This window comes from Pseudorca crassidens, chromosome 21 (genome assembly GCF_039906515.1).
Source record: "Pseudorca crassidens isolate mPseCra1 chromosome 21, mPseCra1.hap1, whole genome shotgun sequence".
In the NCBI taxonomy this organism is placed as follows: domain Eukaryota; kingdom Metazoa; phylum Chordata; class Mammalia; order Artiodactyla; family Delphinidae; genus Pseudorca; species Pseudorca crassidens.
The window spans coordinates 32,345,313-32,363,993 of NC_090316.1; the positions used below are offsets into that span (position 1 = coordinate 32,345,313).

Genomic DNA, 18,681 nt, shown 5'->3' on the forward strand with positions numbered 1-18,681 from the left:
CTTGCCCAAGCACGTTGATTTCTCGGCCTTTCTATATGACATAGTCATGAAGAAAAGCCCCAGTAAATCACGATGATACTGACGCATCTAGTTTTAGCTGCATTTGTATAGATGTGCCTATGAAGGTGTAGTGTATTTCACATTATAGAAGTTTTCCTTAAAATTTTCATGTGAATCAAATATATGAAAATAAAACATGTATTTTCTAAAAATTATAATACCTGTCTTTCTCTGATACATCTCTTTTGTGAATATGAATGATTATATATCATCACAGTTTAATTGTGAGCATGTGATTCTATATAAACTCCGCTTTTGTAATATTGAAGAACTTTTATGCTATAATAGGGTCTTTTCTTTGATCTCAGAATGATGCTACCTTTATACCTTCCTGTACGTAAAAAAGAGATGTCCTTTGAAACCTCTGACACTTTCTTCCCAAATATTTTCTTCCTGTAATAAATAATTTTACACACCTAAAATGAATTTTTCACTTTATAAACTATGTAGAATGCTTTACTTATTTGTCCTAATACTAACGTATTAATTTAAAACCCACTTATAACCAAGATGTAGCTTATTTTTTAGCTTATCTCCTTGTGCACAGAGATTTTTAGCCCTGAATATATGGGCTGTCAGGGTTTTGATGTCTTCAGAGAATTTGGGATTCTCTTGGAATTTTATGCATAATTTTTAGCATATGTGTGCATGTTCCTATATCTGTCAAAGATTATCATAGCTATCAGATTTTCAGAGAAGTCCATGACACAAAAAAGGTAAAGAACTACTATTTTTGTATCCCTTATCTCCTACCATGAGAAGATCTAGAAGAAGGTTTTACTTCCAAGTCTTAATGACAGCAGCTGTTCTCTGAAGCAGAAAATACTTAGTGCCATGATAGATCCAAAGCTAATTGGAAAAAAATGTTACTTCACTAATTAATAAGTAAGGAACAGGGCTTCCCTGGTGGCGTAGTGGTTGAGGGTCCGCCTGCCGATGCAGGGGACGCGGGTTTGTGTCCCAGTCCAGGAGGATCCCACATGCCGCGGAGCGGCTGGGCCCGTGAGCCATGGCCGCTGAGCCTGTGCGTCCGGAGCCTGTGCTCCGCGACGGGGGAGGCTGCAGCGGTGAGAGGCCCGCATACAGCAAAAAAAAAAAAAAAAAAAAAGATGTAAGGAACAAAAAGAACTAGCACTCTTTTCTGCTCCCTTCTTTACCTCCATCTTCACTTTACTTTCGATTGTGAGAGCCAACATTTATTAAAGAGGACCTGAGGTCAGAGAGGTTGAGTAACTAACCCAAGATTATATACAGAGGGAGTAGTGGTGGAGTCAAGATTTGAACCCTTATCAATTTGATGTTTAAGCCTGTGCTCTTAGTCATGGTAGTTTGCATCGTCACAGCAGGGCCTGCTGGGTTGAGATACAGGAATTGGGCCACCAGTGCGGTGACACTGTAACAGCAACGAGCTGATCATTCTTTCTTCTACAGAACGTGTTCAAGTCTCAAACCTAAAGCTTGAATAGAAATTGTGACTGTGAAAACCATTGTTTCAAATCATAACACAGAAGGCCCAATCTTACTTCAAGCTTATTTCGCTCTCTACATTGAGAATTTGCCTTAAGAAAACAAAAATGTTGTAAAATGGAAATTCTGCCACTTTTTGCAAAGTGATTACTGATGAATCACTATTGTTAGGTAAATATGGATGAAACTTAAAAGATTAGCAAAGGTTGACACTGGATGGAAGTAGAGTAGGTTATAGATGATTGCAGAATTTCCTTTATTTTTAGAGTAGATATCACTGGGAAATTTTTAGAAGTGCATATAAATATGGAAACTTACCCCCAATAATTTTAGAGCACTAAAAGGGCAGCAGAATGAAAACCCTAGAAAAAACTGGTGAGGGCTTTTCTTTTAGTATTCATAGTCATTTATCACAAAATAATTCCTCCATATTTTTACTCCTAGGAGACAGATAACAGCTATTTCTTTCTTCAAATGGAGCAAACCTCTTCTTTGACTGCCTTGCAAAAAATTCAAGACCAGCTACTAACTTAGCTGCAGTTCAATTTTAACAGATTTTTTTTAACTTCTTAAAAACAAAGAGCATTGTTTATGTCTTTGATGGAGAAAATGAATTTTTTCATGTGTCCTGCTTAGAGAAATACTTTCCTAACCATTAAAAAAATTACTAGATGGTCAGAAAAATGTAAATACCGAATGGATATGTAATAATATTGAGGAATTTTTGATAATTTTTCTATTTGTGATTGTAGTAGTTTGGTCATGTTAATAAAAGAGTTCCTGTATTTTAGACATCCATCCTCAAGGATACAATGTTAGAGATTTGCTCCAAAGAAATCCAGTAGGGGGCTATAGACAAAATAAGACTGACCATATTTTGATAATTGTTGAAATTGTATGATGGATTCATGCATTATACTGTTCTTTCTATATTTGCATACATTTGATAATTTTCATTATTTAAATAAAGAGCCACTTTGCAAACTCAAGTCTTACTTTTTCAAAAATTACATTTTTGAAAAGAATTAACATTTGTGGCAAACATTTCATATAATGTCTAACAAATTGTTTCCTAAGGTGATTTAAATTGTATTGCTGGAGCAACTTCTCGAAATGGTGCTTTTATTTGGGATATTAAAAAGGGCAAAATCGTACAACGATTTAATGAGGTAAGATGTATTTATTGCTAGTCAAATAACATAATGCCTTATATGGCTTCACGTTTTTTAAATGCTTTCCTCTCTTAATTTATTAGTGAGTCACCAGGTGGCATTGTAGTCTTTTAATTAGAAGAAAATCCAAGAGGACATGCACGTGCTAAAATGAATTCTGAAAAATGTAGCTGAGCCTAAGATACAAAAATTCACCTAAAGTTGCCTGAGAGGTTCAAAGGAATTTTGGGTCGCCTTCCACAAAATTGTCTAGGCAAATATTCAAAAGTTGGAAAAAGACTAAACTCAGAACAAGACCCAAATTATAGTCCCAATTTTGTCACTGATTAGCTCTTGACATAGAGAGGATAATTTTATTGCCTTGAAGCTGATTGTTCATTTATTTATTTATCTTTTAACATCTTTATTGGAGTATAATTGCTTTACAATGGTGTGTTAGTTTCTGCTTTATAACAAAGTGAATCAGTTATACATGTACATATGTTCCCATATCTCTTCTGATTGTTCATTTTATAAGATGGTGAAGTTGGATTATATAATTTCTTAGGTTTCCTTCCAAGTCTCAAATTCCATTTTTCCATGACAAGTTCCAATAGCTCCTCTCTTCCTATTTGTAGTGTCACAGATTGTACTTTTCCTTCTGCTTGGACTTAAATTGTCATCTCATATTTCCCTGAGTTCTGTTAATATTTTGTAAATACGTATGCTCTCGTTACAGTATGTTAGTTGTGAATGGAGGGAAATGTGAACAGCATCTAGGATTGTCTGTCACTTTCTTGAAATTTCATTCATTTCAAATGATTACTGTTGAAGTTTATCAAACATATAACTTAGTTGATAATTATTTATATATCGAGGCTTTAAAACCATTTATACAAAAGACTGTTCTCTCTCTGAAAATCAAGTAGCGTTGATCTTCCAGGGGTTACGGAAGTTATGTGACAAATGCAGAGCCGTAGGGAAACTTCAACAACCACCAGTGTGCAATTCTGCTCTCAAAAGAGTTTCCTGTAGGAAACTACAGGTCATCCTTCCCTTTCTCTACTTAACAACAATGTTCTCAGTTCAGTACTCCCCCAGCCCGCCTTCTGCCCTCCCCATCACCAGAACGATGCGTATCCCATAATAAGTAAGGATATAAGAAGAAAAGATGAATCTGGAAAAGCAACTTTGGACCTAATTCAAGAATCTTATCCTTGGATGTCAAATCTGTCGATTTCTTCTTCTAGCATCTTGGCGTCCTGTCAACTAAGTATCTTCCTATTAGCACTCGGCAGGTGCAGCCTGATTCCAGCAGCCCAGCCCTGAGCATCAGGGACATCTCTTACGTCCATTTATGTCTTTCCCAGCTCCAATAGCATAGTTAAGACCAATATCGAAACCGCTTACATCTAGGATAATAAATGTGGGGAAAATGAACAGTGCCAGCTTCAGTTAACTAAGTTACACATGCCTCACCAAATAAAATGCAGGGCGTGAGGGAGCCATGAGTGCCCCGTTCATGGGGACGAGCACAGCTGATGGAGGACCTCCCCTCCTTAACTGAGTGAGTATAGAGACTACCTCCATTCTTGTGTTCATCTTTATAAAGCTACCCACCTTGATCCCCCAAGAAAGGTAAAAATAGCAAACTGGAGACCACCTTAGTAAAACAGCCTTAAAGCTCCAGGTAAAAAGTCACTTTAGTCTTCCCTTAAGAGCAGCCACGATTTAAGTGCTGTATAAAACGGAAATGATTTAAACAAAATTCGGAAATGGATTGGTTGCAACCTTTATTCACCCATTACCTAGTTGATGAATGACATTCCTATGTATAAAATATATTCTTTGTGTTTTTAAAAATTCTCATCATACCAGCTGTGACTGTATTCCTTTACCCTTTCCCCGTCCAAGAATACAGATAAACATAGAGTACAGGTAAATACAGAGTGATTTGTTATAATAATAACCTTAAACCTTCTTTGTTTCATAAAAATAAAATTTTGAAATTTAGAAGAACAATCAGTAATAACAGCTGCTTGCAGCATCTCTTATACTGTAGTTTTAGGAGCCTAACTGGGTTAGAAAGCAGATAGATAAATATCTTCATCTCCAGAAGGGCTTTTACAGAAAAAGGTATTAAGCTATTAAGCAGAGGTTAATTCTACAGATGGCTGAGGAAGCAGATTCTGGGTGTTTACCAGTGTCCACAAAAAGGAAATAGAGCCACCCATTTATGTCTTAAAACAATGGTTTTGTTTCTTAAGTGTTGACAGCGTTACACATTCTTTAAAGTTTGTATTCAGCCTTCTGCTGTTGACAGTAGTGTCCCTGTAGCATCATCTAGAGCAAGTTCCTAATAGCAAAGTAATATTAGAAGAAATAAATAAATAAGAGGAAAAAGGGGTGAATTATTTCTTATTGATAGGTATTTTACATTTTTTGAAGCATGGAAAAAATGGAATATTCTGCATTGCCTGGAGTCATAAAGATTCCAAAAGAATAGCAACCTGCAGTGGTGATGGTTACTGGTAAGTACTATGTATGAAATTACACTGTTTATAAAAGATACATTTGATAATATCAATTGTATCATGTTAGCACATACATTAAAATGTTCGATGAGATTCCATTTGTACAGCTCTACCTACTATCATAAATATTATAAGCCCGCATAGGCACATGCTACATTGCTATGATATATCAGTAATAAATAACAATGCAATGATGTTTAAAAATAAACAAACCACTAATTCTTTCTAAATGAAAATGCTACTCGAATTTTAACTAGAATACCGTGACTTACCTCAAAGAAACTTAAAGGACTTTCACAGAGTCTAATTTTCATCACATTTTGAGGGAGTGGTATTTCAGTTTCGCAAGTGGTTAAAGAGGTATCAAGTGCTCTAGAAACTTGTTCACAGTAGGTGTTATTATTTTTAAAAGGATAAAAAAGGCTTTGTAAGGAGCAATAAGACCATGGCTGTGGGAAATGCCTATTTTTAGAAAGTGACTAACTTCTCAGAAATATGTGCTTTCTTAATTCTGTTGAGTCCCAGGAAAAAGGAGGCTTCCAAGAAATATATGTAAGGAAGAACTGCCTTTGAGTTAAAAAAAAAGTTTTTAATCCAATGGTGCTACCCTATAGCTATAGGTATTGTCATCTTTGACGGGCAGTATAAGCACTTATGGTTGTTGAGAAGTAGTAAAGTTTATCTCCTCTTAGGTTTTGCTATACCCAGCCCCAAATCTTCTCATCCTCACTTTTTAATTTCAGTGGAAAATACAGTAGTTATGGAAACCAAAGATCTTTACCAAGAAGTTAAAATTTTCAGAAACGACAGTTAGTGATTTTTTTCCCTTGAAAATGACTGTTTGCTCATTGATACATACCAAAATACGAAAGGTGTACGTAAGAGTTTTTTGACTAGGTGATACATGATTAGCTTTACCATATATTCTCAGGGCATTACTTATTTGATAAATACCACAGTCAATGACTAAATATTTGGAAGCGTAGATCACCACCACTCTCCAGTAACCTCAAAGTTTTGGTGGGCCTAGTGATGTTTTAAAAGGGTCTTTTCCAAAGACTTTTAAAACTTTGCAATACGTTAATTTATACACAGCTTTGTGTCCCTATGGAATCAGTAGCCCTTGCACTATGGCAATATAATAGAAGGGTATTAGAGCTGCTTTTGTTTTTGCAGTGAAAGTATATAGGATCTGTTTTGGGAGAAGGGGTCCTCTGAAGTTCTAGTTGTATCACTTAAAATATGCCATGAAAATATTATATGTCTTGCAGTTGGTGTAATAGTGCATGCACCCAACACTGTAAATGAGTTGTTTTAAACATACATTTTGAACTGTTAAATTTTGAAGCTGAAATCTAATGCATATATTTTAAAATATATGTATTAAATTATGTATTTCCCTAATTAAAAATATAAGAAATAGTTTCTAAATAAAAATGTATCTCCTTTAAATTGGTTTCAGTGGGTTACCATAATTAATACTATGTGATATAAATATCCTTACTCATAATTGGTAATATTTACACAGTACTTTTAAATGTTCCTTGTGCTTTGCAGACAAGGTCTCTTTCCTAAAACACTTATGTTCAAATTTTACAGTTCTGGCTTTCTCCCCTTGAATGATGTATTTAGACTGTTGTAATTTTCTATTAATATATTATACTTAATTTCAGTATTATTCGAACAGTTGATGGTAAAGTACTACACAAATACAAACATCCAGCTGCAGTGTTTGGTTGTGATTGGAGCCAAAACAACAGGTAAGTATTTTTTCCGGAAATAAGTAATAATTACATTTCAGAGATTTTGAATAGCCATAAAGTTTAAGGTTATTTCCATAGGTAATATTCATGACTCTTTTTAGGTAATATTCCCTTTGCCTAGCCTTGTAATTGCATGTGTAACCGTCTGTTTTTATTCCGTGAGGTTTTTATATGATTTGGAAATACTGATTTCCTACTTTCAAGCTATTTCCTGCTGCTTTAAGGAAAAGCATATGACTAACTAATGAAACATGGAAATCAGTCCAATCTGTGTGTGTCTTCTGAGGAACGTAGCCCTTTCTCTGAACCCTTTTTAGGAATCTGTGCAATGGTATTTTGTTCCCCGTGACTTTCCATTGCCTCCACCTAATGCAAATGCCACGGCCTTGGGTGATTTCCCATGACACAGAACTTAGAATGGTTTTGAAAGGTCAACCTTGCTTAAGAGCCTGGCATTAAAGATCAGCTTAGATTTAAAAATTAATCCAAGTCAAACCTCCACTAAAATTGATCCTTTAAGCCCCTGCACTTCCAAGAATCTTGTGTTTCAAACCTCTCTTTGATGGGATATAAATTATCTTTAAAAATTCAAACTTTCTTTAAATATTGTGAAAACAATGTGAATTATGCTTTTCCATATTAGAGTCGTAAAATATACATACTAAAATATTAAAACCTTATTACACTGTGTTCTGAGTCAAATCACATATTATACAAAATGATGGATCTATGAGTTTCTTCTAGTAAATACAGAAGCATTTATTACACAGTTACAGGTACTTTTAAAAAAAATTTTTTTATGTGGACCATTTTTAAAATCTTTATTGAATTTATTACAATATTGCTTCTGCTTTATGTTTTGGTTTTTTTGGCCCCGAGGCATGTGGGATCTTAGCTCCCCGACTGGGGATCGAACCCATACCCACTGCATTGGAAGGCAAAGTCTTAACCGTGGACTGCCAGGGAGGTCCCCGGTTAGAGGCTCTAAAATGAGCTCGTGACCAGCTCTTCTGCAGTATTTCCCACCTCAGTGGCCTGAAAATGCAAACAACAAACTGCTAAAGCCCAAATCCTTGACCTCTTCTTTTGTTTTTTTGGCGGTACGCGGGCCTCTCACTGTTGCGGCCTCTCCCGTTGCGGAGCACAGGCTCCGGACGCACAGGCTCAGCAGCCATGGCTCACGGGCCCAGCCGCTCCGCGGCATGTGGGATCTTCCCGGACCGGGGCATGAACCCGCGTCCCCTGCATCAGCAGGCGGACTCTCAACCACTGCGCCACCAGGGAAGCCCTCTTCTTTTAGACCGTATTATCTCTCAATTTTCACTTGCAGCCAGCCATCAATTCCTGTCATATCCTCCATCTAAATATCCTTTTTTACCCAACCATCCCTCCAGCGACTAAACTAATGACATTTGTCTGTTTGGGGACTTCTGCACAAGTCTTCTAAATCAATTCCAGAATTCACACCTTTCGTCACCACTTCCTCTCTCTGTGTTCTCTAGGTTGCTGTCAGAGTGAGCGTTTAAAACCGCAGATGTGAGCACGGCATTCTCCTGCTTAAATCCTTCAACAGTTTCCCATTGATCTTGGGATAATGTGCAGAATCTTAGCCAGTCCTACAAGGGAGTCCCTGTATAATCCCATTCCTTTGTACTTTAGTATCACATTACAAGCCTTGCTTCCCTTGTTCCTTATATCCAGCCACAGTGGCTTTCGATTTCTGGAACCAGCCAGCTCATTTTCACCCCAAGGCTTTCACTCCTGTTTCCCCTTCCATCTAGGATTCTACTTCCCATCCCACCACATACAACTCCTCCCAACCCGGGCCGGATATAAGTAACTTCTCCCTATCCTTCAGCTCTCAGCTCAAAAAACCACTTTTGGAGAAAAGTCTTCCCTGACCCCCATATTAGGTAAATTTCCCCTATGGTATAATAAGCCTTGGGTGCACTTAACATCATAAAATTAAGTTTTATTTGTGAATTGGCTGCTTCACCCTGCAGAATGTAAGCTCCATGAGATCAGTAGTGGTTATCTGTTTTTAGCAGTATATTATCAGCAAAACACTGTACTTCTGACCCTCACTATGCCTTGAAAAAACCAGATGTTTAATAAATATTTGTTGAATATAAAAATGAGTAGAGGGCTTCCCTGGTGGCGCAGTGGTTGAGAGTCCGCCTGCCGATGCAGGGGACACGGGTTTGTGCCCCGGTCTGGGAAGATCCCACATGCCGCGGAGAGGCTGGGCCCGTGAGCCATGGCCGCTGAGCCTGCGCGTCCGGAGCCTGTGCCCCGCAATGGGAGAGGCCACAACAGTTAGAGGCCCGCGTACCGCAAAAAAAAAAACCAAAAAAAAAAAAAAAAAAAAAAAAAAATGAGTAGAATTACCTTGCATATGATCAATGGAACGGTTCCACATTCTTATTTCCCTGTTTTATAGGGTTAATAAGAATATGACCGGTAGGAATAAAAATTAGAAATTAATGCAGTATGCCTTGTTGGTTAAGAAAACTTTTTTTTTTAAAAAAAAGTCCTTTATACTTAACTATTGTGTTTACTACCAAGCCTACCTAATAAATTTCATTTTTTATTTTAAAATTTCACTATTATTTTTAAAAATCTTTTCTAAATGTTCTAATTTCTGTATTTATATTCCACTTAGCATCCTAGGAGATAAGTGAAAAACACCTTGAACTTATAAAAGTTTATTCATAAGATATTTCTGAATTTATAATTTGGATATCTGTATGTACCTTCTTTGAATATTTTTTCATTTCTAAGATTTTATCTTTATGTATCCACATAGACATATATACAGAAATATGCTCGTGTATACGTGTAAATATTTGTATTATGCAAAGTATATTTTCCCACATAGAGGAACGGGCTGTTTATCAGTGGGCCTTGGGCACATGTAATCGACACATTTATAGATTGGCATGCAGTTTACCAACTGGTGTATTTATGCATGTAAGGTTAAGTAAATACAGGTATTACAACCCATGCGACAAAAATCAACAATTTGAAGTTTGGAGAAGGTTTTCATAACAGCTGGGTCCAAAACGTGTAACTTCCCCTCTTTACCTTTAAAGTCTGGGGACTGTTTATACGGTTGTTAATGTTCCTCGGGGAGACTGTTCTGGCTGGGACCTGATGCCACAGGTCTGCCTAGTACTCGAATTCCGTTGGGAACAGTATTCCAGGCATGACGGCTAGGGTACAAATAGTTGCTTAGCTATCTCACTCTCTTAGAGATAGAGCCAAGATCATTAAAAGATCAGATCCACGTATTATATTCCCAGAGGATTCTGTTGGATCAAACAGTTAAGCATCTCACCAGAGAGAACTGGAAAACCAGGAATGTGACTTACTGTCAGATGAGACGACCCTGGCTCTGCGGGGAGCTTTCCTAGCACACTTCTGGGGGAAGCATTGCTATTTATATCCCTACCACAACAAAATTTACCAACGGTCAGGGCATGTAGTAATTAATAACGTGCCTACCAGCAATTAAGCAAATCTCAGTCACTGACCATTCAAGACCCTTCTTAAGACCCAGTAGTTGCAAAATATAAAGGTCTGAGAAATACTAAAGTTATGAATCTAGACATCTTGAAAAAGAATGTATAGAAATGACTGTGCCATTATCTCTCATAAATAAAAAACACAACTGATTGAAAGGAAACATTGAGAATCTCTGTACTAGAGCAGTTGCTGTAAATGATGTTTTTACTTATGTAAGTTTTCAGTGTAACTTTATTAAGGAAGCAAAAAATTCTCGTTTTAGAAGTTAGAACTGTGTGCATTTAAAAGCTATCAGTAACAAATAATATCAAACTTTTTATTTTTTTATGTGCCGTGGGTGATATTTCAGGGACATGATAGCCACTGGCTGTGAAGACAAAAATGTTCGTGTCTATTATGTGGCCACCAGTTCGGATCAACCACTGAAAGTGTTTAGTGGGCACACAGAGAAAGTGTTCCATGTTAGGTGGTCTCCTCTGAGGGAGGGAGTTCTTTGCAGTGGCTCTGATGACGGGTATGTATTTTTGGATTCTAATTTTCTAGTCCTAAAATTCATAAGCTTGTAATTTTCTAGAAGTATACTTATTTATATGATCCAACGTGTATGTGGAACTATTTTAAACATGTACTTAACAAGTAGGCAGTTAACAAGTATCTAGTTGCATCCAACTAAAAGTAAATTAAATTTTTCCATACTTAGCATCTTATTCATGATTTCTATTTCCTTATTTATTGTACTTGCAATAGATGCTTATTTCTCTCTTATTAGGAACAAAGTTAACAGAAATCTGTTGGGAAAGGGAAAAACGTCTGAAACAATAAACCTTTGTAACATGTAGAGACGAGTTGATTTTTAATAATGTTCCCGTATTTAATGTGGAAAACAGCTGTACTCTGTTTTCATTAAGAATGGAATAAAAGAAGATGATTATGTATGTTAGCATGAAAAGAAGATATTTTAGAAATGAGAGTGACATAACATTTTTTTCTGGGTTTATGAAAGTTTCTGAAATCTTGTCTATATTTTATATCCAGACAAGATACATTTGCATGGTACAGTTTGGGCTGTTTGAATATGAGATAAATTTAGGTAAGAAAAATCTTACTTGGTGCAAGTAAAAGTTGTGGTATATAGTAACCACATTATCCTGTCCTGGTATAAAGGGGAAAAAGAAGAAAGGAGTCTTTTATATATAGCAGAAAGAGATATGCCTTAAGAAATAAAATATGTGGTATGTCTCCTAATAGTGTAATATAACCTTTGGAGTATTAATATTTTGATATTTTTCAGGTTTATATAAATCTTTAACTAAAAGATTATTATGAATTGTCCAAGCAGAGTTGGCATTTGGAGGTCTTAAATTGATTTTGAGTTCAAATTGTCCTTCAGTAACATTTGTACTCTACACAGTCAGTAGATTCAAGTAATATTATGAACCCATTTATATTTAAATTTTGTACTTGATCTGAGAGTGATTCCACAGACTAAGAAACTTATTTAACTGACAAAAACATGAAGTGTTTCCTGTATTGATAAAAGCATAGGTACGAATTGATTTTTCAAATAATACCCGTCACCATACATGCTGTATTTTCAAGTTACACAAATAATTTGAGTGCTCTTAAGTTATTGTATACATGTTATTAGTCATATTTTTCTTTGGCTTTACCTGTTCTGGATATTTTATTTTAAGAAAGCAATTTTTTAAACACATAAACTGAGAAATCATATATTTAGTATCAGGGGTTAATGACCAGTAAAAGTAAGGAAAAAATATTGAATAGGATGGCTCTAGCCTAGTTAGTTATTCATCTTAAAATAAATAAAATTCATTATTATTTGCTAAAAAGAAGAGAATCATAACATATATTGAAACATAAAATGTTTTTTCAATATACTGAGAAATAATCATTGTGTTCCGTTAAGAATATGCTGATACTCTAGATAAATTATAACTTGTATTATATACATAATATTCTGTTGTCAGTTCTGTTCGAATCTGGGATTATACTAAAGATGCATGCATAAACGTTCTTAGAGGACACACGGCACCTGTGCGGGGATTAATGTGGAATACTGAGATCCCATACCTACTAATATCTGGCAGCTGGGACTATACTATAAAAGTGTGGGACACTCGGGAAGGAGCTTGTTTGGATACCGTGTACGATCATGGCGCAGATGTATACGGTAAAGTGTTTTTCATGTACTTTTAAATTTTGCTATATTCATGATTATAATTTCTGAGCAAGACAGTATTTTTGAAGAAGTCTTACAGGGTTTCATTTTGAAATAACATTTATCTTAGTAGAAAGTATACATGCTTACTATTTAAATATCAGAATACACAGACTATAATAGAAAATGTCATCAGAAATAATCAGAAACTAACTCTTGTTAGCACCGTGGTGTCTTTCTCTCTATCCCTGTAGAGAAACATACACACACACATGCACGCGCGCATGCACGCACGCACACATATACCCTTGCACATATTCTCATGTATGGCTTGGATTTTTCTCTGTTACCTTACCATCACCCCAAAGGTAAGTTGTAAAACAGGAAGTCCTTAATAACTTAGGTATGACGTAGTTAGCCATTCCTTTACCTCTATTTTTGGATATTTGGGGCAATGTTTTGTTTCTTAGTATAGTACAAAGTTTTTTACTATAAATGAGTTGGGAATGGAAAATCAGATTCCTTACCTTTTGCACATGATTTTACCCTCATTTGTAGCACCCAAACCTTGATGGGGTTGAGTAGGTAAATTAAGAATGCAAAAATGATTATTGAGAGCAGTTAACCCTAACCTAGTCATTGTATCCATATGCTTTACGCCAATGGCCTTTTAGTTACTGCAGTGTGGGACTGAGTGTGGGAGAGAATCCCATTTCTGGACATTCTAAAATGAAAGGTCCTCAAGTCTTTCTTTATCGTGTAATGAGAACATCCACCCACCCATGGATCACTGTGTATTCCATGGGTATGACAGTCAGCTCACTGACATACCAACTGAAATGTAATTTCAACACTTTCATCCAGGACCATCTGCTTTCTAATAATTATTCAACTCTGTATTCATATCTACAGAAGATGCTAAATACTTTTTTTACATCTGTGTATTGTTTTCAGCCAGGACAGAAATGTTATTTAAAACACTTCTCCACAACTTCAGTTCTGTGGAAGGGTTAGGAGGTACACATCAATAAAACATATTTTTCAGTGCTTCCTTTAGTAAATGGCTTTATTTCTTCCATCAGGTTTAACATGCCACCCACGTCGCCCCTTCACTATGGCCTCGTGCTCCCGGGACTCTACGGTGAGACTCTGGTCATTAACGCCGTTAATCACTCCTTTACAAATAAATATTCTGGCAGATAGATCCTGGGAAGAAATTATCGGGAACACTGGTATGGAAACTCTGCGTGTATTAGATCTTCTTTCTAAATACGATTTTATAAGCGCTGTTTTCTCACTGAGTTGTGTCTCTTCTCCAGATTGTGCTGTAGAACAAGGCATGCCCCCTCTGCTGTGTGGCAAAGTGTCAAGAGACATCAAACAGGAGATAGAGAAACTAAGTGGCAACCCTCGTGTGAAAAAACTAAGATGGTTTTCAGAATGTTTATCAGTAAGTATTAGAGGAATTAAATGTGAAAATCTCCCCTTTGCCAAAGTGAATCATGACAACTTTTTGTCATTAAGTTATCACATATTTACATGTGTCATCCCAGTGTAAGAAAGCAAATGGTCCGTAAGTCGTGAGGGCAATGAGACATTAAAAAAGAGACGGAAGAAGGCGATTTGCTGTTTCCACCCTACTAACACTGATAAAACCGATCATTGACTAATCAGTAGCATTTCTGACAGCCTTTAGGGTACTTCAGCTACCGATCTACCTCCTAACTTGTCAGCTGCGGCTGTGTGGTCTCCATGTCTGCTTTTATAGCAGCATGCTTCCTTACCTTCTATTCTGGCCCTCGCCTTGATATTACTATCTTTTATTATTGGCAATAAATCAACTTTTCCTTCTTAATTATTACTTGCACTTCAGAACCGCGTGTTTTGTTTTGAAGACCCTTTTCACCTCAAGAACTATTCGTGATCTTCCACATGGTAATAGACAGCTGAGATTATTTCTGAGCTAACAAAATATGTAATCAAAAAAGTTTGCCACCGACCTTAAATGATTTTAAATTTAGTGTTATTTTATAAATTATAACAGTTTCTACTATATACATTTGAAAATATCCAAAATTTTCATATTATACCACACACGCTTATACACACACATTTGTATATATAGAGGCTATTTGTTGGGACTGTGGGTGATTCAAGGATCTTTTGCATCGAATAAAGCTTTTCCCCTCTGGTCCTCAATAGACAATTTGGGCGCATGCATTAATCCAACAAGGATCTCAGAGGGCCGAACAAACAATAAAAGCAAATGGAAACCAGAAACAATAAATAAGATAGAGTATAGTTATTATCCTGGTGATTTTTCAAGTTAGATATGCCTGCATTATATTTTTAAAGGTGCAAAATGCTGTGGGGATTTTAATTCATTATTCTATCTTTGGATGTTCTGTATCAACTTTTTAGCCTCCGGGTGGCAGTGACAATTTATGGGACTTAGTTGCTGTGATAAAAGGGCAAGATGATAGCTTACTTCCTCAGAACTACTGTAAAGGAATAATGCATTTGAAACATCTGATTACATTCCAAACAGTAAGTAAAGTATGCGGATGTGATGTACTCAAACACAAAATTGTTTCGCCTTTTCACTCTTAAAATATGAAAATGATTTTTTGCATATATAATTAGAGTTGGTAGACTGAAGTAAGTGAACACTGAGGACATAAACCTTCAGTAAAAACTGATCACGAGAGTATCAATTATTTGGGGAACAGATTAAGGCAGCCATGGTTTTCATAGGTTGAATCTCGTGAAATTCTTCAAAGGTCACCTGGAAAGCCCTTGAAATGCTTTACCTTTTACACTCTTACCAGATGATTGTATGTATGGGCTACTCTGATTTTTGTCTCAGAGTCCTACTAGGCTGTATTCTGGGATATATTTTATTAAAACTGATCATATTTTATCCCTTAATGAATTTCAGTACAAAACTACTAGTCACCTTATACATGAAGCGATATGCAGTTCCAACAGTAAACCAGTCCTGAGACCAGAAAGAAGAAAAAGCTTTTATATTTGCAATGAAGTATCAATGGGTGACTATTTAATTGTTAGACCATGGAGAGAATAATGCCAGGGATGTGGATTTGATGGTGATAAGAAGCAGCTATTTTCATAAAGAAGTACCCTTCTAAGTCACAAACTAAACACCTAATGACTGTAACAGTTACCTATTGATAGTATAGAAACCAATTAGAATAATTTTTAGTTTTTATTTTTATTTATTTATTTATTATATATTTTTTCACCAGTTATATACCACTTTAGCACTCACTACCTTTTGGCCTCTGGACTTCTGGTGAGTTTTAAGGAAAATGGGATTTAGCTTCTTCCCACCCACACCAGGCATATCCAAGCCCTACTCTTCACCACACCAAAATATTGTGTTTAAAGAGGTGTTATATATTATAGATAAAAAGCATTGATTTAAAAAAATATTTAATTTCCAGTGCTATATGCTTATAAAATATGTGTCTGTATAATGCTTTTATAATGATCTGTTATCACTAACTGTTGTATAATAAAATTTAGATCATTTCATTTTCTTCTTAACCAGTCTGAAGCCCAAGAACTAACCACAGTCAAGATGTCTAAATTTGGTGGTGGTATTGGTGTCCCTACTAAAGAGGAAAGACTGAAGGAAGCTGCTGAAATACACTTGCGATTAGGACAGATCCGGAGATACTGTGAGCTGATGGTGGAACTTGGAGAGGTAAAATGTGCTATTAAAGCAAAACCAAGGAGTCTCACACAGTGTTCCAAGTCTCAGTTAGATACTAAATATCAAGCTTATCTTCTTCCAGGCCTGGTTGGTTCTCTGCCAATCTGATACCAGGGGTATACCTCAGAGCAGTAGCTATCCAAGTGAGATCCTGGCTAGCAGTATCAGCATGCCTGGGAACTCCTCAGACGTGCATTTCCCAGCCAAACCTACCGAATCAGGAACTCGGGGGATGGAGCCCAATGACAGGTGCCTTTCTAAGCCCTCCAGCTTCTCTTCCCAACAAGCTAACCTGTGAAAACCACTGTCCTCGACTCTAGTCTTTGATTCCTAAAAAAATCTATGTTGGCTAATCTGCTCCCAGTGAATTCCCCTTGCTAATACTGTTTGTCAGTCCCACACTGACCCCCTCTGAGGGTCAGCTGGTGAAGGCGCATTCTGATCTTCAGAGAGCACTGAATCAACAAAACAGAGTTTTCCAAAAAGGTTTGGATGAATCCATTCTATTAAAATTCAGGATGGTGGTTTCCTTTGGGAAATGGGTGGTGACTAAAATAGAGCAGAAGAGAGGAGGGGCTTCTGTTCCTTGATCTGGGAGCTCGTTACATTAGTATTCAGTTTGGGAAGATTTATTGAGCCTTTCATTTTTTGGCATGTGTACTTTTAGGTCAACAGAAATCCTACCCATGAAAAATAAAAGATTAGAATGACATGGACTCATTCCATGGTTGATAATTTCTGAAAAGCTCTTGGTTAATTAATTTTATAATTACAAAGCATGATGTTAGGACTCTAAAAGAAAAATGGTACTGACAAACCTAGTGGCAGGGCAAGAATAAAGACATAGAAGATGGACTTGAGGACACGGGGGTGGGATGTGGAAGCTGGGGCGAAGTGAGAGTAGCATTGACGTATATACACTACCAAATGTAAAATAGCTAGTGGGAAGCAGCCGCAGAGCACAGGGAGATCAGCTCGGTGCTTTGTGACCACCTAGAGGGGTGGGAGGGAGACTCAAGAGGGAGAGGATATGGGGATATAGGTAGGCAAATGGCGGATTCACTTTGTTGTACAACAGAAACTAACACAGTATTGTGAAGCAATTATACTCCCATAAAGATCTATTAAAAAAACTAACTTAAAAAAAAGAATACTTACAAATAATATGAAGTAAAACTAAGCAGTAACATTACATTAAACTGTATCAAAATTAAATTTAGCTCACCTTTGTATTTCCCCATACATTAGAGAAAAACAATGAATTACTCCTTGATCTAAGATAATAAAGTGTACCATTTAAAAACGTTATTTAAAAGGAATTGCAAACTAAAAAAATGTTTAACTTAGGAGCAGTGTGAAATTTTTCTTATGAAGAAATAAAGGTATGACTTAAAAGTAACTTCTTTATTAACAGGGCACTTCTAGAAAGAATATCAAAAGTGAAGGAGAAAAAGAATAAATAAATTTGGTAGAACAGTGTAATTCTTTATCTTTCTGAGTTATATATTTGGGTGTATATAATTTTAAATTATATTTAATTCCAGTTTAATTCAAGATAATTTAATCAGGCATTTACTTATGGAGCTAATAATTTTGCTGTTGTGCAGTTTCATCAATGGACTTAATGATCCAAAAAACTGTGCTTCCAACCCTTTAGAAATATAGGTGTCCTTATAATTGTTCATGATCACCGCCTTACAAATAGCTTCTATTTCTGTAAAATTGATAGTATGAGATTAGGAAAACATTTATTCTTTTCACTTGCAACACATGTTTTTATTGAAAGAGCTTGGTGATTTTAAAGTTAATTTAATCTACATTTCAATTTCTTTCTTCCATTCATCCCTACTATAATAAAGATGAATTTCCCCCAAAAAACATGATTATAAATAATGTAGTGTTAAAAATTCCCTAACCTATTATTTTCAGGCCAATTACCAATTTTCTAGCTTTATTTGCAGTAGAACTTGCCTGTCTCGGAGAGCCTTAATTAAAATGAAGTTTTGATTTTTGTAGTGATATTTCAGAATATTTTCTCCTCAGTTCCCTTCTAGACTTGAATTCAGTGAAATCTGTGTCTTCAAACAACAGTCACAATCAGCCTTAATTGAACAGCGAACTTCTTTTAGTAGTAGTCTCATTTTTAAAATATGAAGACAGGAATATCAATTATAAAGGGAGAGATGACAATGAATAAAATTTATGACAATGAGTAGGGAAAAAATAAAAATAGAAGTAAATGCCGTGTTTGTTAAATATAAGTAAC

General features: G+C 36.0%; 1 protein-coding gene across 7 annotated transcripts in view; it reads left to right on the plus strand.

The window, feature by feature from the left end:
* Positions 1–18,681, plus strand: part of WDR17 (WD repeat domain 17) — an 82,159-nt gene that overhangs the window by 39,745 nt on the left and 23,733 nt on the right. For all 7 annotated transcript variants that reach the window (XM_067721917.1, XM_067721910.1, XM_067721911.1 and 4 more), the window contains 9 exons: positions 2,605–2,696; positions 5,127–5,209; positions 6,886–6,972; positions 10,850–11,014; positions 12,489–12,691; positions 13,762–13,911; positions 13,999–14,129; positions 15,101–15,226; positions 16,251–16,406. In XM_067721917.1, the coding sequence (XP_067578018.1) occupies positions 2,605–2,696; positions 5,127–5,209; positions 6,886–6,972; positions 10,850–11,014; positions 12,489–12,691; positions 13,762–13,911; positions 13,999–14,129; positions 15,101–15,226; positions 16,251–16,406 (1,193 nt within the window). The remainder of the gene's footprint in view (positions 1–2,604; positions 2,697–5,126; positions 5,210–6,885; positions 6,973–10,849; positions 11,015–12,488; positions 12,692–13,761; positions 13,912–13,998; positions 14,130–15,100; positions 15,227–16,250; positions 16,407–18,681) is intronic.